The sequence below is a fragment of the Fundulus heteroclitus genome, chromosome 8 (genome assembly GCF_011125445.2).
Source record: "Fundulus heteroclitus isolate FHET01 chromosome 8, MU-UCD_Fhet_4.1, whole genome shotgun sequence".
NCBI classification, from domain to species: Eukaryota; Metazoa; Chordata; class Actinopteri; order Cyprinodontiformes; family Fundulidae; genus Fundulus; species Fundulus heteroclitus.
In genome coordinates, this window is record NC_046368.1 from 29,357,525 (window position 1) to 29,380,039 (window position 22,515).

The 22,515-nt window shown below is 44.9% G+C and overlaps 1 protein-coding gene across 2 annotated transcripts in view; it reads right to left on the reverse strand.

Annotated features, from left to right (window-relative positions):
- The window catches only part of hpse (heparanase), a 32,106-nt gene that overhangs the window by 8,392 nt on the left and 1,199 nt on the right, over positions 1-22,515 (reverse strand). Inside the window, exons 1-12 of one of the 2 annotated variants that reach the window (XM_036140535.1) lie at positions 22,122-22,436; positions 18,585-18,700; positions 17,650-17,778; positions 17,400-17,573; positions 15,373-15,544; positions 12,943-12,990; positions 12,759-12,852; positions 12,572-12,678; positions 9,356-9,470; positions 8,892-9,016; positions 8,565-8,711; positions 4,353-4,679 (exon numbers count right to left, since the gene is read on the reverse strand). In XM_036140535.1, the coding sequence (XP_035996428.1) occupies positions 4,520-4,679; positions 8,565-8,711; positions 8,892-9,016; positions 9,356-9,470; positions 12,572-12,678; positions 12,759-12,852; positions 12,943-12,990; positions 15,373-15,544; positions 17,400-17,573; positions 17,650-17,778; positions 18,585-18,700; positions 22,122-22,333 (1,599 nt within the window). In that variant the 5' untranslated portion in view covers positions 22,334-22,436 and the 3' untranslated portion in view covers positions 4,353-4,519. Of the gene's footprint in view, positions 1-4,352; positions 4,680-8,564; positions 8,712-8,891; positions 9,017-9,355; positions 9,471-12,571; positions 12,679-12,758; positions 12,853-12,942; positions 12,991-15,372; positions 15,545-17,399; positions 17,574-17,649; positions 17,779-18,584; positions 18,701-22,121; positions 22,437-22,515 lie in introns of those variants that run through there. The other variant, XM_036140536.1, reaches the window with a different exon arrangement.

Sequence of the window (22,515 nt, forward strand, 5' to 3'; positions counted from 1 at the left end):
ACTACATGTTTCAGGTAGTCAGTGTATTTCCAAACATTGCAAATTGCATTGCACCTTCCCCTAGCTCATGGAGAGTCATGTTTCTGTAATGTGTTTCCATTGCATTTTCAATGTATGGAAATACATTGACTACCTGAAACATGTAGTGCAACCCAAAATGTTCAGTGTTAACATTCTGATTTATGCTCAGCATGGTCAGACTTTTAAAAGAAAGTTGGTTCCTTTGAATTATGGGAGAGTGAACCTTAAGGCCTATAGACATTAGACACTACACTCTGTCTATTGACATATCAACGTCTTTTTTTTTTCCTCTTGATGACAGACACCTTTGGTATAATGTATAGATTCCTAAGTTAAAGGACAACTTCGGTCAATTTCAACAAGAGCTCTATTGCTCATGCTACTTGAGACTTGCCAGGACTGAAGACGTGATAAATTTTGGTCTAAATCCTATAGGTTTCCTTGAACAGAGAATTAGCACTGACAGCTAATCCATGGGGGCATAACTTTAAATTGTGAATTTAACACTCCAAATGTCAACGCCAAAGCTATGCAACACCAGCCGACACAATACAACACAACACTGTAATGTGTATGACTAGAAATGCTTAAAAAGTAGTTAAAAACAGTGTGTTTGTGCAAGCAGCCATATACAAAATTTAAACAAATGATATGATAAAACACAGTGTAAAGTTCTGCCCCCATGGGTTAGCTATCAGAGCTAATTCTCTGTTCAAATAAACCTATACAAGTTGGACCAAAATGTTTCGCGTCTTCAGTACTGGCAAGTCTCGAGTAGCTTCAGCAATAGAGCTCTTGTTGAAATGGACCGAAGTTGTCCTCTGAGCAGAACATGTCATTTTGCCCATGAAATGAAATCGTTTTTGCTAAAAAAAAAAATACTCAGGCAATTAGTTTGACAACGTGTCAACATTATTTCATACATGTTATTTGATTCATCGTATTTCAGTTAGCAATGCTACAGAACTGGTATCTTGACTAAGATGGTGGTGGCGATGGGGTAAAAGAACTTGGTTATCATGCCAGTAGCAACAGAAGTCAGGGGTTGAAGCTAGCCCCTAGCAAGGCACTTAACCCCATGTTGCTCTAGGGGAGAATGGCCCTGTAGGTATTTGTATGCACGTTGCTTTGGATAAAAGCCTGAGCCAAATGACTAAATAAATAGAACAAAACAATTGTACAAATTTACTTTTAAAGTAAATGTGCTTTGACAACCTGCCACAGGACACTTTACAGATCTTCCCTCCACTAAATGTTTTTTAAGTGTACAAGAAGTTCCTGCACAGTCTGAAATCGGTCTGAACACAGTGACATGGCGCAAATAAAACTTGATATAATGGCTGTGTTAGCATTAGCAAACGGCGCTGGGACATTGTGCTTTCGATAGAAGTGACACTTAAATGATGCATATGTACAAAATGTCTGCCTGCAGTCAGTACTCTCACACTTGAACACGCAGCGTGGTTCGTTTCTATGAACCCTACAATGCAACACATAACCCTTTAACGTGTGCAATGTTCTCCCGCAAAAATGACAATGAATCATGGCGTGGGGAGCTAGAAACAGGCAAAATAGCTATTAGCTGCTAGCAGCCAGTATCAATGTGAAGTTGTCAGTTGTCCGCCTAATATCCAGTGAAATCAATAAAAACGCGCCGTTTTGTTTCACAAAATTGTCTTTTGACTTAACCTGATGCTCGAACCAGAGACATTACTTACTCAAACTTGGTGTCTGTTAAGTGCCACTGCCAGAGAGCCGAACACGCACGTGTACCAACCTAGCTAGTAACTGTGTGGTGGGACGTTGACGCTGAAGCAGCGCAACTAGAGCCTGTGAATGGGCGGAGCTAACATTTGAACCAAAATAATTTTATATTCTCCTGCAAAGAACAACGTTTTTGTAAAATAAACTATTCTACATAGCAGGAATAAACAGAAAATAAAATTGTTTACTTACCAACAGTTGGTTCCATGAAAAATTCCAATATATGTAGAGCAGCAGCACCAGATGGCCATGGTTTGATTCTTCTTCTTCTTTATGAATTTTTCTGGCGGTTGGCACGCAACGAAACGGTGCATTACCGCCACCAACTGGTTTGGAGTGTGGATAACCATGGTTTGATTCCGCTGCGTTTTCCATTCAAATATCATCATGGATAGGCATCCCGTGTTAACTAGACCTACATAAAGCTTCCCTTTCCTAATTTATTCTAAAAAAAGTATTGTATTTTAAACACTTATTTAAAACTTTTTAGAGTTTTACAAAATGGTAAACGAAATTAGGTTAGGGATCAGACGAAGCGCAGCCCAAAGACCCCTTATGATGAGTACCATTAATGAACTCAGTGCTCCCTGCCTGTGGGATTCCAGAGGCAGCTGATGGGTATCGGCAGTCCAAGCGACATGCGGCTCGGGCGGTTGCCGAGGCAAAAACTCGTTTTATGAAATGTGCCAAAGAGCCTAGGCTACTGACTTTTTTTTAACAGGGCAATGATGTAATTTTAACTGTATGACTTTTTTTTGGCATTACAGTTTATTTGTGTTTAAATTACATTAATTTGCAAATTATACAAAAAATTCTGATCTATTCAACATATTCTTACTGTAAAATGAACAGTTGTATTTGGTTAGGAGTTTTACAGTTTATCATTGTAAATTACACAATGCTTCATTGTTTTTGCATCTACAGTTTTTTTATGTCATGATTTTACAGGAATTCACTGTTAATTCTACGGATATTATTTACAGTGTAATTACACCTTGTTTCTGTTCTCCAGTGGAAACAAGGACTCGTGTCTGCAGACCATCTTCACAAAGTGTTTTATTAGAGAGAAATGCAAAATAAAATGCTCAGTGCCCATCCAGAACTGAACACTTATTACCATCCAGCTCAATCGTCCAGCCTGCGAGGAGGAACCAAGAAGAGGACTGGGGATGAAGAAGCCAGAGAACTCTGATTCCTTATTCTTCAACGGGAGGAGTTGCCTGAAGAGACCCTAAGCGCGATTAGATTAATTTCTGCCTTGTGCCTGAATGGCCTGAAGGCTTCCTTAACTTTGCGTTCTTGACGTTTAGGACTCTTATCATATTGTGTTGCTGTTTGTTTAACTGCTCTGTTCCACTGACTCACATGTTTGATTTTTTTTGTGTTATGAGATCTACACTTTAATGTTACATCATGTTGATCAATATGGTTTTATGGTAAAAAATGGAAACTGTTTGCTTCAGACACACAAGGATCTATGGTTTATGCACCTTTTGATTTGATATAGGAAGAACCAGGATCGGATTGGCTCTAAAGATCCTTTAATATTAGCTGGTAATGATAAGACTTAGATTCAATACAGGGTTTTCAGGCTCAGATTGGCCGAGAGCAGATCTCCCTGGGAGGGGGCCTTGCAGTTTTTACTGCCCCCTAGGGGTAGCGTTTTCTGGAGGTTCCCCTGCACGCACTGAACCTCTCCTGCCTTTGCTCCTGGTGTTATAAGTTTGGAGTGGTGGATTATTGTCCATCGTAGGGGTGAGTGGAGAAAGGAGTTGGAGGGTATTCAGGGTGGGTAAGAGTAGACGGATTCGACCTTGGTTACTGAACAGGGTTTAGCTTACCATAGTCTAATGTAATTTTAAAATAATGTGCGCATAGGTACCTAAAACAGGCCTTACCTAATTAGATGAATCCTAAATTGTAGACAAAAGCTAAATCTTTGATCTTGTGTGTTAAAGCTCTTTGAAGCATTCATGTTGATCTGTACTAAAAGTTCCAGCACTACCCGGTTCCAACACGGGAACCCGTTGGGTCCCACTTTACGAGTTTACAGAAATGGTTCCTCTGTGCTTTGTTCACATTTTCAAGTGATGGGTCATCTTGTTTTGTCTTGATGCTGACGACGCCATCATCAAAAAAAAAAAAAAAAAAAAAGAGAGGAATGTTATAAGAATTATTATTCTGAAGTCACTATGGCCTCACACCACTCGGACAGAGGAGGCCTGGAGACCTGATGTCTGTGTATAAGATCCACTGTTTTCTGATTGCAAGGCCAAATGCTGCAGCTGCTGAGGGATACTGATTGTTTACGATAGACTGTCTTTGTTTTGTCTCATGGGAAGGCCACAGTGCAGTATTAGGGGAAGCCCGAAAAGCGAGGCAGACAGAGACAGGGCAGACAGAGACTGCAGCGGAACCGTGGGGTGCGATTACTTTCCAACTATGTGACACTCTGCTCTGTTTCTCAATAAAAGTGCTGGAACGTTATACCACCGTCTCGTCATTTAGTAAAGATGGGAACTCAGTTACTATTGTTTAATATTCCACCCAAAACTCCCACAACAGACCCATGAGGTTACATGTAGTTATCTGAGCTGAGAAACTGATTAAAAACTATGCATAGTCAACACAGTAGGTTCTAATAACAGGACCCTTCAGCAGCTCCTTCATGAGACAAAGTCTGTCCTAAGTCTGTCCTCTTGCAGTCCCAGAATGTTCAGGCTTTGTGCTGGGCTCAGCGGCAGGCCGGCGCCCGGGCCTCCGAGAACACAAAGAACCCCAGGGAGAAGGCAGGGAGCAGCACGTGTTCAGCTGGAGGTGACCGAGCTCCGCTGAGTTCGGGGAGAGTTTTATCATCCACCATCTTCAACAGCACTCCGTTCAGCTGCACAGACCTGCGGGAAAAAAACACAGCATGCTCATTGCAGAGTCACCGTGATCCTGTTGTTCAGTGAAGTGAACCTCTGCTCTGCTCTGAGTGACAATGCAGGCAAGGTCCGGTCCAGACAGTCGGGACATTTGTTAACATTTAAGGTGCAGACTGTCAGGTTCCAGATGAGTTACTGACAGGAATACAGCTCATGACCCTCAGCACTTCTCTAGACTCCTCCCCTCCTGCAGGACTGAATCCACAGGAGTTTGAGCAACGGTTTGCTGACATAAGCAGTCTGGGTCAAACAGAACACAACAATGTGGCTGAAAGCAGAGGTACAACTGCGTCTGTCAGGTATGTTTGGGGGCTTTTGAAATTCTGCAGCGTAGTCAGAGTGGCGCCACGCGTCAGGAGACAATACGCCCGTCTGACTGAACCGCAGCATCGTAACTCCGTCATTTTTGGACTATAAGGCGCACTTAAAATCCTTACATTTTCTCAAAAATGTAGGGTGCGTCTCGTAATCCAATACGCCCTATACATAATTACTGTTGTGCTTACTGGCCGATTTTATATGGTACAGTGCGCTCAAAAATCTGTTAAAATATGCAAGTATGACTTTGGTAACTTTCGAGACCGGCCCTGGGTCTTTCTGCATGGAGTATGTTCTCCCTGTGCGTGCGTGGGTTCTCTCCCGGGTACTCCGGCTTCCTCCCACAGTCCGAAAAACATGAATGTTAGGTTAATTGCTCTCTAAATTGTCCTTATGTGTGTGCGTGGATGGTTGTTTGTCCTGTCTGTCTCTGTGTTGCCCTGCGACAAACTGGCGACCTGTCCAGGGTGAACCCTGCCTCTCGGCCATTGACAGCTGGAGATCAACGGGCGACCTCACGGTCCCCCATGAGGGATAAGCGAGTCAGAAAATGGATGGATGGATGGATGGACTTTGGTAAGCAACAAAGCCACGCCACTAAATGGATATTCAGAGCATTACGGTACACTGTGTCACTACCTGATCAGACCCATGAGCTGTCTACACACTGCCTGACTGTAATGTGGAAACCAGAAGTGCATTAATGTAAAGGCCCCCCACATTCTCGGGCGTAGTTCACTCCGTGGAGGTCCTCCCCTACAGGTATGTGCACAGCTCAACTTGTACTGACTTCTCTGTGAAGTCTTTATATCAAACTGTTTTATTTGTGACACTGAGCTTGATGCACTGAGCTGCTCCAAGCAGGCGGTCGTAAGAACCAACAGCATCACAGTTCCTCTGTTCTCACTGACAGGTGAGATGAATGATGCTGGAAAAGAAACGGCTCTAGGAGCTCAGCTAGCTAATCACACATTTTACCATCTCTTCCGCTGCTTCGTCTCTCTGACAGAAAGTCTGAGAATTGCCACAAGAAATGTAGACAACAGTACGCTATGAAGGGTAAAACGTCTGCAGAGATTCAGCGTGGAGGTCCACCAAGCTCACAGTGTTCACAGTACGTCTGAGGATGAGGGAGCCTTTAGGCAGCCTGCACCTGGAGTATGCGCTAGCAACAATAAACCTAGTAAGTTAATTCAAGATAAAAGTTACGTTTATTTTGGCTTTATGTTAGAAACAGGGCAGTGTAGTCCAACTACTCTGTCCTCCTGACACAGACGGATAGAGAGCTGTGTATACGTGAAGGGGCGGAGTGATATTACACACATGGGAGGAATATTTAGTGCGCCTTATGGTCCGAAAAATACAGTAAGTTTGGTTTGAAAGAGTGAGAGGTAGGCCCTGAAAAATGTCTCATCTTCTTCAGATCTTTTTCTGAACACAGCATCCAGCCGTTGCTCCTATTTCTGCTCTGGACCCAGCCAATCAGCTGACTTTATGTCCGTTCATCAGACCATCAGAAAAGGTGAAGTCTATTCTAATCGGCTGACTGACTGAATAAGAAAAAAGACAGATGTGCTGAAATCACGGACCCCCTACTTGACCCAGTGCTGGACCCTCTGCAGTTTGCTAACTGGGTGAAGAGGTCTGCAGGTGGTACAGTGAACTTAGGTCTACCTTTCATCCTGCATCACCTCAACCACCCAGGGGCGTACTACAACTGCAGTCAAACTCCTTGATTGTGATCACAACCATGGCCAGAAATGGCTGATTCTGAAACATTCTCTTCTTGTTTTAGCAACGCTGGCCTCCAGAGAAACATGTGCAGCCATCATCACTTTGCAGCTAAGATTCTGGCCCGTCTGTATGCTTCCTCACTCCTCCTGCTCCACAGTCATTATCGTCATCTGATGATAAAGCTCCATCCACCATGGAACCCTCAGCAGCCTCCACGCTGTCTCCTCTCCCTGCAGTGCTTCCAGCAGCTTCCTGTTTCCTACCAGAGGTTCGATTGAAAAAAACCTTGAAAGCCTCTGGCTGAAACGTTGGGTCCTCTGTCTGGCTTTTTACATTTGCATGGAAGAAAAAAAACTCCTGCTGCTGAGAAGACTGAAGCTGAAAAACATGGCTCGGCTTGGCTTGATTCACCAGGTCTGTGCACACAAACAGGAAATATAACTTTGTTTCCGCTTTGCTCTCAAAGCCAAGAAAGATTTCTGGATTGGTGACGATCTGAGGATTTTCCTGCATGATGACGGCTCACAGATCAGAACACTGAAGTGCTGGACCTGTTTCCAGGAATCAGCTCAGATCCAAACCCATAAGTGCCGCTGTGGTCGGTTCTCAGAAGGTAGGAGAAAAAGAAGCCCGCAAACTGCTCCCAGCGCCAAGCACTAAAAGACGAGTCACCACCAACAAGGAACTGGTTCAGAAATCCATCCATCCATCCATCCATCCATCCATCCATCCATCCATCCATCCATCCATCCATCCATCCATCCATCTTCTGCTTATCCGGGGTCGGGTCGCGGGGGTAGCAGCTTCAGTAGGGAGGCCCAGACGTCCCTCTCCCCAGCCACTTGGGCCAGCTCCTCAGGAGGAATCCCAAGGCGTTTCCAGGCCAGCCGGGAGACATAGTCCCTCCAGTGGTCCTGGGTCTTCCCCTGGGCCTCCTCCCGGTGGGACGTGCCCTGAACACCTCACCAGGGAGGCGTCCAGGAGGCATCCTGACCAGATGCCCGAGCCACCTCAACTGGCTCCTCTCTATGTGGAGGAGCAGTGGCTCTACTCTGAGTCCTCCCCGGATGACTGAGCTCCTCACCCTATCTCTAAGGGAGAGCCCAGACACACTACGGAGAAAACTCATTTCAGCCGCTTGTATCCGGGATCTCGTTCTTTCGGTCACGACCCAAAGCTCGTGACCATAGATGAGGGTAGGAACATAGATCGACTGGTAAATCGAGAGCTTGGCCTTTTGGCTCAGCTCTCTCTTCACCACAACGGATCGGTACAGCGCCCGCTTCACAGCAGACGCTGCACCAATCCGCCTGTCGATCTCCCGCTCCATCCTCCCCTCATTCGTGAACAAGACCCCAAGATACTTGAACTCCTCCACTAGGGGTAGCACATCCTCCCCAACCCGGAGAAGGCACTCTACCCTTTTCCGGTTCAAGACCATGGTCTCGGATTTGGAGGCACTGATCCTCATCCCGGCCGCTTCGCACTCGGCTGAGATTCAGAAGTTCAGATCCAGAAAATCAGACAGCTATAGACATCATAAAGAAGGAGGATCAACATGGTATACATTGAAGTTTTACAAGTTTGATGTTTTACTCCTGAAAGCCGCAGATTTTATTTCTTTACAACAAAGTGCTTCAGGTATGTTTTTCTGATTTCATCTAGAGGGGAAGTCAGAGGTTAGACAGTGAAGTGGCACATGACGAGCAGCACCACATGAATCTAAATTAGATCTTCCCCGTGACTGCGCGTCTCTCGCTGAGAGAAAAAAAAAAGAATGTATTGAGAGGATGGAGGCACCTGGACTGCAGTCCCTCCTTCCCCGGCAGGCTGGACTGGAGGACAAACGCGTCCACTGTGCTGCCGGAGAGCAGGACAGGAAGTGAGATCCTGGCTGGCTTCCTGCTCAAGTTCATCGTTATCAGCACCACGGCTCCGCTGGCGTAGCTGCAGACACACAAACAGCGACATGATCAGAGCAGATTTACCCATCGGCCTACACATCCCCTCTTTAAACCCCCCCCCCCCCCCCCCCCCCTCGCCTAATGTTCCTCATCTCAGCCTCCTGATTAGCTCCCCTCTCCAGGTTTCCAGAGCCTTTTGTCTGGCCTCTGATCCTCACAGTACCTCCTCCTGTTGGCGCAGTGCAGATACAGCCTCACTCTTTTGCTCCTGCCAGAGTCCGAGACGGCCCAAAGTTTCAGGACCTCTGGTCCAACGAGTCTCTTGTAGAGAAGCGACAGCCAGTAATCCTGGAAGGAGAGCCAGGAGTCAGTCAGGGTCGGTCCATTCAAAAGGCAGCAGAAAATCAAACCGACCGAACCAAGAGACTGAGTTGACCCAAGCATCAGGAAGATTTTTGTTAAAGACTCAGCTGTTCATCCTGGCCCTGGCCTGCAGTTTTACACCAACATAACATTTCTTCACATCTACTATCTTATGCATGTTCCTTTCTTTTAAAACATATTAAATATCAAGTAATAAGTGATAACTTGGAAAGAGGTGCAGGTTAACGCATCACATGTGTGTGTGTGTGTCCCCTGCAGACGTCCTTACACGATGACGTTCTGGGTGGTTCTGACAGGTCTTACCGGGAGAGGATCCAGGTCATCGTCGATCAGCTGGTAATGCCCGGAGCCGAACAACTCCTGCCTCATCACCACATCCAGGCCCAGTTTGGCTCCCAGGCCTAACTTATCCAGCCACCTGCGCACAGCCACATGAAACACACCCTCAGGACCGTCTCTGCAGACCTCCGGATCTGCCATCGGTTCCACCCACCGACCCCGGCCAATTAGTAGGTTCAAACATTCTGAGCAAATGCCGAGGTGAAGGTCTCCATGTGAGCTGAGCTTGGCTCATAAGACACGCTCTGCCAACCAGCAGGCTTTGCTCTGAGAAACCTTTCCTGCTTTCATCTCAAGTCTTCATATCTAAGGGTTTCAGCAGTAATAAGTCAGCCCCTCCCTTTTTTAGCTCTCTAATAAAAATGTTTCTGACTTGCTTTGGTTACAGTTCTGCACTGTGTTCTGTTTTCAGAGATCTCTTATCTCACTTTAATGGGGCCGAAGCAGGAAGCGGCACTCCTTTGTTCCTGCAGCTCAGGGCACCATGAGACCAGAACACTCCTGCTCACACCCGGTTCTGGGTTCTCTGCAGGGCTTTATGAAGGTATTCATACCTGCTGAACATTACAACCACAATCATCACTAAAGCCATATTCAATCTATTAGAATATGCATGCTGGTCAGGCTTATTTGTCAGATTAAAAGAGCCTTTTGATAATAGCCGCTAAGCAGGTATTAAACTAAGCCCACATTTTGAAATAAAAACTGATGGAATTAAATAAGAACCCATCAACGATTATTATATGCATTTTAAAGAAGAACGGAAAAATATTTCATAATAAAGGCGATCATTTTAAAATAATTCAGTTATTTCACTATTTCGTTGTCACTTTGTATATTTTTTTCTGTTATTTATTCGAGTAGATAATTGGTTCATGTTTTATTTACTTACTTTTGAGCACTTTGGCGTTCCATACTAAACGTGTGTTTTCACTGGTCTGATATTCAAATCCTAAATGCCGTGTTTTCGTTAGCGGTAAGAAGACAATCATCATAATAAGGACTTGAAATTATTGAATGAATTTATATAATGTGTTCACTTAGTGGTAAAGTTACTGAAATAAATACCTGTGTGCACTTTGGCCCCAGTATAAACCCAGCTGCTCTGTTTGTGGCCTTAGAGGTCTGTCAGAGAACATTAGAGAACACGCAACATCCTGAAGAGAAAGGATCCCAGCAGACGGGTCAGGGAGAAAGTTCTGGTTCAGTTTCAAGCAGGGTTAGGTTCTAAAGTAACATCCCAAGCTTAGAACGTCTCCCAGAGTTCTGCCCGGTCCATCGTCTGAGCACGGAGAGATGATGGACCACCTGCTGACCTACCGAGACATGGATGTCCACCAGATCTGACAGACTGGGCAAAGAGAAGCAGCCAAGAGGCCCATGGTGACTCTGGAGGAGCTGCAGAGATCCACGGCTGTCGGCAGATTCTCACCAGATGAGGTAAACGACTATGAAAGCAACTGTGTACCTCACAACTCTGGTTTTGTGACTAATAAAAAGCTAATGCATTCTTGTTTGCTGCTTAGGCGACACAGAGAGCACGTGAAAGAAGGTCCCCTGGTCAGATGAAAGAAACGTTTTACTTTTGGGGAAACAGGCTAAATGTTACGTGAGCCAGAAAACTAATGCTGCACATCCCCCTGATTACACCACCCCACAGTGAAGCACAGAGGTGGCAGCATCATGCTATGGGGATGCTTTTCTTCAGGGGGGACAGGGAATCTGGTCGGAGTTGAGGAAGATTGTGCGGAGCTGAGAACCGAAGGATCCTGAAGGAGGCGCTGTAAACGCTTTGGGACTGGAGCGGAGCCGGACAGTGACCCCAAACACACGGCCAGAGATCCAGAGGAATTATTTAGATCAAAGCAGATTCATGTGTTCGAATAACTGAGCCAAAGTCCGGACCTAAGTCCAAACGAGGTGTGGCAAGAAAACTCAGTGTTTATAGAGGCTCTCTATCCGGTCTGTGTGAGTTGAGCTATTTCAGAAAGATCTACGAAAGCCACACCATCATCCCCCACCGCCCCTCCACCTGACCAGGGCTTTATGCTGGCCTGTCACACAAGATCCCAATAAAAGACAAGGCAGATTGTGGCTGCAGAATGACTAACACGATGGGGACAAGTTCAAGGGCTGTGAATACATTTGCAAGGCGCTGTATATGTCAGGTATTTTACACACCCGAACAGATGTATAGACCAGAGAGGTGAAAAAGACCCAATTAAAACATGTTTGGTTTTTATGCCCGCCCTTTGAATGTTTGTTGATTATTGTCTGTTCAGCACTTTGTCGCAGCTGCTGTTGTTTTAAAGTGCTTTATAAATAAAGTAGTAGTATCAGTAGAAAATCTCTTTAGTGCGTCGTGTTGCTTTCATGTCTGACATCATTGATGCGGACAAACCACTGAGCTATATAATACACTGGAGTGCTGATTTTGCCGAAAAACTGAAGTCACTGGCCGCCATCTTGCTCCTCCCTACTCTGACAGAATCCCATAGGATTTGGTTGCAACAACAAGCAGTTTTCTGGCTCTGTGAAAACGTTTCACAGGTAATTCTACAGTCAGTGGATGTACTAACACTATCAACTACTAGGAAATTAGGTGCTGAAATATTTGACATGTTATTCATATTAAATATATATATATGTATATATAAGTATGTGTATATGTATATATGTATATATATGTATACACATATGTAAATATATGTTTTTGTATATTGTTATTTATATATTTATAAATGTTAAACATATATATTTAAATGAATATAATGCAAAATATTTCAGCTCATGACTTTCTCAGTACTTGATAGTTTTAGTACATAACATAAAAGTATATAGCATTTGACATTTTAAAAGTCTTAAGCCCCCCCTGGACATGAGAAAATCCTCGTTATTCGATGCTGTAGCGCACATATTCCCTAGTTACTGGGGGAAAATAGGGAGTACCAATATGGCGGCTGGTGGCTTCAAAGCGACTCGTTCTAACAGACGGTGATTAGCACTCCAGTGTATAATATAGCTCAGTGGGACAAACGTCTTCCTTTCTCCACGCTCACGATCAGAGCCTGAACACAAAGTCCAGTTTCAGCTCAGAATAGGAACATGTGAGCCGGGTCTCTGGTCCTGACTCGATCATGGGGGTGGCTGTGGACACTGCCTAAATGGTTCTTGACTCACATAAATCCCGAGACGAAGGCGTCAGACAGTCCCGCCGCTCCCCCGCCGTAGGCTGAGCTCGTCTCTCCGAGCCACACGGGCTTCCCAGGAGCTTCCTGCTTCACTCTCTGAGCCAGAGGAGGAACACACAGTCACACACTTCCCTCATCAAACCCTGCAGGCCGCCGACCTCCGCAGTCTCCGTTACCTTCAGGACTTCTTGGATCTTTAAAGCCAGGGAGTCCAGAACTTCAGGATCTAGAAAGTCGTGTAATGACGTGTTTCTGCTGTTGACGTAGTAGCTAGGAGACAGATGACAGGAAAGTGTGATGAAGCAGCTGGTGACACAGGGATGCAGAGGGCTGCGGTCAGGGTGCCCACAGTCAACTCACTGGTGCCAGGTGCAGGCGTCGACGGCCTCGGCTCCGCTCTGCAGGAAGCTGCGGCAGAGACACACGGAGAGGAGAGCAGTTAGTAACCGGGTCGGCTGGAGCCGCCCGCAACCCACGCGCAGATTATGCGCGGCTCGGGCAAATTGAACCAGAACCAGAGAGCGTGCGGCCGTTTGCTTCACGCTTGAATTAAACAGCTGGGTAATTAGTCAAGGTGTAACAATACGTCGACCCACATCGATATATCCATTCAGTGATTAATGATCCAATTACATCGATGCAAGATGAAAATATTGATCCATATTGTCATTCTTAAGATGCACCTTTATTTTGAAATCCAGGCATGAGCCTATAGTGAACAGGTGATCTATCATCATCATCATCATCATCATCATCATCATCATCATGTTGTTTTGATTTAAATGCCTGCTTAGAAAAAAATGGTCAAATCATATCCATGTATATTTTGTGAGTTAATATCAATGTAAATAATAGTGGGTTACACTTTATTTTAAGGGGTGTACATAAGACTGACATTACACTGTCATAAGCATGACATAACACCTGTTATGAACATAAATGACTTTATGAATATTTAAGACTGTTGTCATTAATTGTCATTCGGTAAATTATGACACTATTAAAGCAAAGTTGACATTGTTTAAAATGTCTTTGTTATGACAACTTGACATTAACAGAGACAAGGTTAAGTTTAGGGCTTGATTTGGGATTAGGGTAAATTTAGGGCTTGGTTTGAGATTAGGTTAAATTTAGGGCTTGATTTGGGATTAGGTTAAATTTAAGGGCTTGGTTTGGAATTAGGGTAAATTAAGGACTTGGGGTTTTGTTAAGTTAGGGGCTTGACTTGGGGTTTTATTAAGTTAAGGGCGTGTCATAACAAAGACATTTTAAACAATGTCAACTTTGCTTTAATAGTGTCATAGTTCACTGAATGAACATTCATAAAGAGTCATTTATGTTCATAACAGGTGTTATGTCATGTTTACGACAGTGTAATGTCAGTCTTATGTACACCCCTTCAAATAAAGTGTTACCTAATAGTGTTAGCTGGGCAGATGATATCGTGTTATATCGATCGCGTCGGTCGGAAATCCTAACAGACTTTGTGATATCGGCAAATATCGTATCGTCGTCCAAACAAAGCGAAACGTCTTGTCTGTGACGCGCAGACCGCGGGAAATAAATACCGTCTGACCCCAACCTGTTGGTAGCTTTGATGCATCAGATGAAAAACAAGGAACCCTCCACCCTGCTGGCTTCGCAACAAGGAGGAACGTCTACTGCAGCCGCTCTTCCAATGAGTTTGTTTGGGATACCGTGACCTTTGCTCCCAGTCGTTTCTGTTACTCAAAGTAAACACAGAATCCTGTTGTTGCCGTTTTTAGATTGAGAAATAAAACTCTAGGATCGTTAAACATCCCAAGAAAGAAGAGGCTTCAAATCCAAAGATTAATAAGAGGAATTCAAACAGACGTATTTTGTAAATAGGACGGCTCTTTGTTATGAAGTCACATCTGGGTACCTCCTAGAACAAATGAATTGCCTCTGCTGGCCTCGAAGGGGGAAGAGCCCAGAGATGAAGCAAATAGTCTGTCTGAAAGATGGAATTTACCCCGTGACTCAATTACAGGAACCAGCGATCTGGAGACCAGCTCAGTTTTAATAAAGGTCAGGAAAGGAGACACAGATGGTTGGGAAATGTTTGGTCCCACCTCACAAGACAACGGTGGAGTTTTATATACAGCAGAGAAGATCAACAGGTGTAGACCCAAGACGCTCTGAAAGGTATGTTTTTTTCAAGAAACTCTGGATCTCTATCGAAAGTTTTCAATTCTATCTTTGGTTTCTTTTAAGGACTAAGTGGGCCGAACATGAGTGCTGAAGCAAATGGCAAACAAGGTAATGGCATTTCAAGCAAACCGGGAGCGGACATAAAACGCTGCAACACAGCCTCACCCAAGGCTGCCTGCTGTGTAAAACCCCCGATCTAATGAAGGAACAAGACACTAAAGGTTATCTCTTCAGAAACAGTTTGTTCCTTTGTTTGACTTTCACGATCAGCAAAATTTGAAGCATTGTGAAATTTTGAGCAATGTTCTGTTTTTAGCACGTTTCTGCCTCCTCAACCCAAACTGAGGAGCCCGGGTTACTGCAGCAGTCTGCAGTTCTTCTGATGAAACTTAAACGTCATTCATCACTGACTATTAAATGCACCGTGCAGAATCCATCTCCATTAAGCTGTTTAACAGATGCTTTCATCCAAACCTAGGCACGCATGGTCGCCTAGGTTTCACAGTTCAATGGTTTCACAGTTTTCTCCACTACTATCGCTAAAAACGATCATTTCCACAAAGGACAGAAGAATCATAACAGGTAAATCTGCAATGCAGATCCTGACTGAAAGCTGACCTCTTTAGTAAGTCTGCCCTGTGGTCCCGCGGCTGACCCACATCTGGGCCGTACAGCCCGGCGTCCCGGTACAGTTTGGACTCTGCCATCATCTTTCTGAGAAGGGTGAAATCCACTCCGAGCTGATATCCATCCACGCGGATCCCGGCCTTCTTCTCGTAACTGTTTGGCTCTGCACACACAGAACACAGCATCAGTAGGGGGGGGGGGGGGGGGGGGGGGGGGTATGGACCTGCAGCCCGCGGCGCTCGCCACAGCGGACACGGAAGTGAAACTCAGACGTCAGATCAGAAACCGCAGGGTTTCAGTATTACTCCACCTTTACGGCAATAATCTGTGAAAAGGAAAGACAGACGAAGCTGCTCTGAGGCTCCCTTTTAGAGGCTGATTTCTTTAAATCTTAACGTTCACTGCTCAGTACAGCTCGCTATATTAGAACCCAGAGTGCGCTCCTGTCTACAACAGGGTCCATAACTCCACCCAACGTTCTGGGTTCCTCAGAGACTTTTAACATTCTGAATCAACTTCAAAAGAAATTCTCTTTTTTTTTTTCAGACTTCTAGTACGAGCTCCAAACTTTATTTTACATTACATGAAATACAAACCTTTCAGTTTTCTAGAAACAACTTTAATTTTCCTCGCATTTGACACCTTTGTGTTGGCCTGTTGCATCAGAGCCCAAAATGCGCTAGTACATTTTGCAGAAAGTGAAAAGAAGTTTAAGCGGTGTGAATATTTTTGAAAGGCACATCAAGAAGTGTCCTGATGAAGGAGAGCCACATGGGGAGCCGGTAACTCCCTGGCTGTTGACGCATCACGTATGGAGACGTTAGTCAGGCCAGGTCTCTCAGGACTAGGTTTGGATCCCTGTTCCAGTTTGGTGTCAACACTAAGGCTCCGTTCACACTGCAGGTCTTAAAGCTCAATTCCGATCTTTTTTGTGAAATCGGATTTTCTTAGCGTGGTCGTTCACATTTCAAAATATATGCAACTTTTATGTGATCTTCTGTGTGAACTGAACGCGTTCAACCTAAGTGTCCCGCATGGGCACTCGAGGACGCGATGACGTCACACGTAGCAAGCGTCCTCAGTGTTTGAGGAAGTAAACATGGATTATGATGCTGGCGCGCATTTTGCGGTCATTCATTTATTTTCTAACCGGAGCTTTCCGTCCACTGACTGCTCTTCTCATTGTAGGGTGTCGTCTTTCTTCCCTCTTCTGCACAGCAGGACGCAGAATAGTGACGTTTGTCGAGTATCGTGACGTACAGGTCGGATAAATGCGACCCGGCCGTACAGACACAGGTCGCATTTGAAAAGATCAGATACGTATCGAATTCAGGACCACATATCCAAGTGGTCTTGGACGCATTTGAAAAAATCAGATCTGCGTTCAGACTGTCATAAAAAGATCAGATACATGTCGCATATGGACAAAAAAATCAGAATTGGATCACTTCAGGCTGCAGTGTGAACGTAGCCTGAGTTGAATGTAACCGCCGGTCAACAAAGGACTCTCTTACCCCTGAGGCTGGATTCCTTTGTCTCTGATGTGGTTAGATGTTGGTTGTGATGCATCCAAGCCAGCCTCAAATGATGGGGACTGGTCATTATTCCAAGCCCCTCCTTTCTTCTGCTACTAAACACGGATTGTCCGGGTTTTAAAATAAATGTTTTATTGTGCACGGAGCAGTTTTTTCAAACGACCCAGACTTTCTTACAGACAGAAGACCTCGGTTGGGACATCCTTATTTGTCACGCATCCGTCTGGGAAGAGCTATGCGGTCCTTTCCTAACAATCTGATGTCTGTCTCTCCACACATGAGATTATTCCCAGGTGGAAAACCCTGAAGATCTTCCCCCACATGCTTTCCTCCCTTCTGAGCAGGACTTTGTAGATCTTAGGCTAACGCCTTGGTGCACCTGACCCGCGGTGCTGTTCATGCAGCTGAGCGACGCAGATGCAGCCACTTTAATGCGTGACGGAGGATGACGTCTGAGCAGGAGCTCCGGGAGCGGATGCTTACCGTTCCCCAGCTCCCACGACATGTTGTATCGTTTGGACTCGCAGTACTGGAGCAGAGAGCGGGCGTTGCTGCTGTTCCAGCTGTTGTCCGCGGTCCTGAGCAGCGCGTTCAGGCCAAAGATCAGATCCAGGCCCGAGCAGCTGCTGAACGAGTGCAGCAGGTCCACGGTGAGCTCTGACAGAGACGGAGAACAACCAGAAGACAGCTTGAGCTCCAGAGGGGGACGGCCTGACGGACATCCACGGCCTACCTGTGAAGTGGACTCTGTTGTGCTGGTTCTGCTGCTCCTCCTTGAGCAGGATGAGCTTCTGCTGAGTCCAGTCCTCTTTCAGCCTCTGCTCCAGCCACCAAGGGAGTCCAGTACTGCTGCAAGGCTCATCTGAGGGAGCAAGAACCGCTGATCAGAGGACAAAACGTCTCCAAACACCTCCTGGCTAAAGGAACACTGCAAAAACTGATCTAAAAATAAGTAAAATGTTCTTAAAATGTGTGTTTTTCTCCTTGATTTGAGCAGGTAAATAATATTATCTGCCAATGGGATGAGTATTTTGACCCCTATAATAAGATAATTAGACATCCTGCACTTGAAATAAGATGATGGAGATGAGTTGTTCCTATTTTAAGTGCACAAATCTTATTCCATTGGCAGATCATCTTATTTACCTGCTCAGATCAAGGACAGATATACTTATTTTAAGAGAATATTACTTATTTTAGTTCCGTTTTTTTCAGTGAAGGCATTTTTTCATAGTTCCCGTCACGAGAGCAGCCATCGCGCAGAGACCAATCTGCTGACCAGGTCGTTAGTACCCTGTGCACCGCATCTACTCTGCATCTTCTCATTTATGCGTTTCATTTATATGTTCTTATTAATAGCTAATCAATCAGACGACCCCTGGGAATGATACCATCACCGTGAAACAAATGTGTTTTTGTTTAAAACGAAGCAGGATTTCTCTATGTTTACATAAATGTAAAACGTAAGAAACGCTATTTCTAAAAAAAAGTGTAGCGTAAAAACATTCAAGAAATGTCACGCTTTTTCCATGTGGAAGTACTTGGAGAAGATAAGAACCTGAAAGAAGCTCAAAGTTAACAGGATAAGTCTCTTTCTGTCACCGACCTTCAACTGTTTAACACCATTCAGACGTGTTGATGCTAAAAAGAAGAAGAAGAAGAAAAGACCTGCATTCAGCCGCTGGCTCCTCCTAGGCCTGAACACCATGAAGTCCTGTTTGGTTCCCCCGAACCTTAAAAAGGCTGGACTCAGAGCTTTGGCCAGAGTTCGGATCCTCTGAGACCTGCGGAAGAAACAAGGCAAACAGAGTTCAACCTTTTTTTTTTTTTTTTTTTTGCCCTACAAACACCTGAACAGATAACTGCTGTCTCCCATCACTTTTCCTTTACGACCCTCATTATGTCAGAGAAGGAAGCTCATCACTACTGGGCAGCTGTCCTAACACATCCCATGGCGGTTCTGGAGAGCCCCCAATGAAACTCCAAGGAAAGAACCCATGGCAGACCCATGTATCAGTCAGTGGAGCGTTACAAAGCCGGGCATGAAGGTCAGGAAACAACAGCTGTCTCACACATCCAACACTTGAAGGAGTGCATGGTTAAATGCATGGCACCTAAAATATAGTAGCTGTTGCAACAGGAACCACTCAGAAATTGGACTTTTTACACACGCCACAGTGCCACCAAGACGTTTCCCGAAGGGGTTCATTAGGACGTTAAATTGAGGAGAAATAAACCTTCCTCCCACAGATTATGCCCCTGAGATCTTCAAAGCATGCTGTTTGTGGGCCTGATGTAAAACTGTATTCATGTGTACTGTGAATGCAAGTAACATGCTAAAAGGTTTCATGAAGTGAACTATTTAGACTTCGACAACTTTATTGTCATTTTGTATGCACAGAGTGCGTGCAGAACGAAATGAGATTTTTTTATTTTACCATACTTTTGGTAAATTGTCTGTTTAAAGCTCCGGTAAAGCTTGGTCTTTACCTTGACCTGCTCTTTGGTTATCTTAGTGCTTTCCAGTGATCTGAGGTAGGAACCATCTAGCGACCCGGACCAGAGAGCACAGTCACTAACCAACGTCCACACAATGACTGTCAGGTGGGTTCCAGCAGCTGCTGTGCTAATATTGTGTATGTGGTGGGGGTGTGACTATCTCATGCAGCATAGAGACACACAGGACAAATAACCATCCACACACATTTACACCTGAGTGCCCCAGTCAGCCTAACAGTAGGGCTGCATGATAAATCGATTTAATCAATGAATCTGAATTTACGTTCTTTTAACATTTTAATATTTGGAAATATCTGGATTTTATTTCGCCAATGCACTCATTGGGGATTCATGAAGAGAATAGCATGCAATGCAGAATATATGTTTAGGAAAATATATTGTCAAAATACTGTAAAGCCTCTTTTAACCATAACACAAGGCACTTTGATTTACTCGTTAACTTTTTTTAAAGTTAGTTTGAAGTTACACAAGTGAAGTGAAGCCTGTTAGCCCATTGTGTAAAACCACTAACAACAAAGATGTTATGTTTTCACTGCTTACAACGACAGGGCCGCCATCTTGTTTTACAGGGATGTTTCACAGCTTGCATTTGGTTACACGTTGAATTCAGGTGAACTCCCAGGCGAAACGATTAATAAAAAGAAGTTTTTAAAATAATTTTGTTTCTTTTGTGACAAACCAATCGGATTTGGTATAATAAAATCAGAGATTTGATTTTTTAAGCCCTACTTGACAGTCATGTTCTTGGACTGTGGGAGGAAGCTGGAGTACCCGGAGACAACCCACGCATGCACAGAGAGAACATGCAAACTCCACGCAGAATGACCCAGGTTCGCGGTTCGAAACCTTCTTGACGCCACAGACAACAGTGCCACTATACTGCAGCCGTCTGTCAGCAGATAGATTGACTAATTATCCAGCTAACATCTGCCTGTCACATGTATGTCACCTATAAGGAGCAGAATATAACATAAATAAAAATATATAAAAATTAGGGCTGGGCAAGTTAACGCGTTAATTTCGCGTTAATTCATTACACTATTAACGGCGATATTTATTTTATCGCGCATTAACGCATGTTGCTCACATGCTTTCAGTCAGTGTCAGTCAGCAGGCGCGCTGTCACGGCAGCACTCTCCCGCCCCCCCTCCCCTCTCGTACATGGCTCAGCGGCGCCAGCCAATCAGCACGCAGGCTCAGCCTGGCCCGCCCACTCAGCTCTCACACAAACTTAATACACAAGTTTTTGTGCTGAGAGAGACCGCAGCAGCGGAAAAACATGAACAGAGGAAGTAGCACCGTTTGGCTTTATTTTAATACCGTAAATGAAATCAAGCTGTATGTTTTGTAAAAAGCCGGTTCATTTTAGTGGAAACACAACAAATTTATCTAAGCACGTGAAAAAACATGAAAACGTCGAGCCCCAGAAACGGAGAGAGGAGACGAAACTTCTCTCATTGCCCCGACAGACCCACAGACTGACGTCTCTGACTGAGGCGTTTCAGTCCTCCAGGGAACATCCAGGTAGATCAGTGGATGGATGGATGGATGGATGGATGTTACTGGAGCCCACACATAACATGTAATTAAGACCTTGAAAGAACCCAGTACATATATTAAAAAGTGTTATTTAAGATAAGATAACATTAGCTAATCCTTTTTTTATCCCACGACGGGGAAATTTATAGGATTAAAGCAACAGGCAGGTGCACACAACACAGACAAAATTACATAAGGAATGAAATATATAAGAGGTGGATTAGCGAAAAAACACTGAACATAGCATTATTATTATTATTATTATTATTATTATTATTATTATTATTATTTAATTGTAATAATAAAATAAAAACCACAAAACCCAAAAGGTCAACAGTTTCATGATACATCAAGCTTAGGGACTGGCTAATATACAGCAGGTCAAAAAAGGCCATATTTTGGCTGCAGTGCTTGCTGTTCTCTTATGAAGAAAAGATCAACTAGTGCACTAAATTCAATAGATGGGTTGAAAATATCCAGTATAAAATAAGTGCTACAAATGTTACAACACTTTTGTTCATATGGCAGCAGAACATTAAAATAAAAGTGCTCTTTACACTACTTTTGAATTCATTCTTGGAGTTTGTAAATACAATGCGATTAATCGCGATTAATCGCGATTAATCAGGGCGATTAATCGCGATTAAATATTTTAATCGTTGCCCAGCCCTAATAAAAATATTCTACAGCCAGGATGCCTCTGGTGCAAGAACCGCCACATGTTTGCTTCACAAGCGCAGCAACAGGAACACACAGCAGCGGAAACCAGCTCAATCTCAGTGGGTTTTCTTATTTTTCTTACGAAGTGAAAGCGGGTTGAATGGAGTTTCTTCTTCTGCGCTCTGACCCAGGCCTTCATCTGATCGTCTCCCCGTTTCAGCACATCAGCACATTGTTCTGTGCGCTGAAAAGGGGGATGATCAGGATCGGACCTGACCCCTGCCTAGTGTCTAACATCAGTACCGGAGGGCAGGCTGCGTCTGTCTCCTGCGCCTTGCGCCGTCCCCATGGTTAGGAAAGCCGCTGCGCGCACCGGCGCTGATTAGCGAACAGAGTCAGCGGCTCACGGTGGATGTGACGCGGGGTTCTGCGCGGGGTTCTGCGGTGTGACCAGCGGCCCGGTTCGGGCTCCGAGCCCAGCCTCACCTCAACAGCAGCATGAACTTCTCATTTGAAGCCAAGCTGGCGTCGATGGTGACGGACAGAAAGCGGGGATCCACCCGGCGAAACACCGCCGACAGGTCCGCGTCCACTTCCAGGTCCAGATCCAGTCCGACCGGAGAGCTTCCGCGGAACAATCGGTTCCCTCCGGTCCGGTAGGAGAAGAGCGCTAGAAGGAGCAACAGAACGGAGTCCATGTCTCCAGCTGTGAGACACTTCCTGCTGTTCGCACTGGAGTCCCGACTACTGGCACCACCCAGCGGGGACTCTGCCGCCAGTCAGGCTGGGACAGGGGACAGGCCTGCTCCACCTATCGGGAATCTAAGGACCCGGAACCATCTCCCGGGTGGAGCTGGTTTCACCTTTCTGATGGGACAGC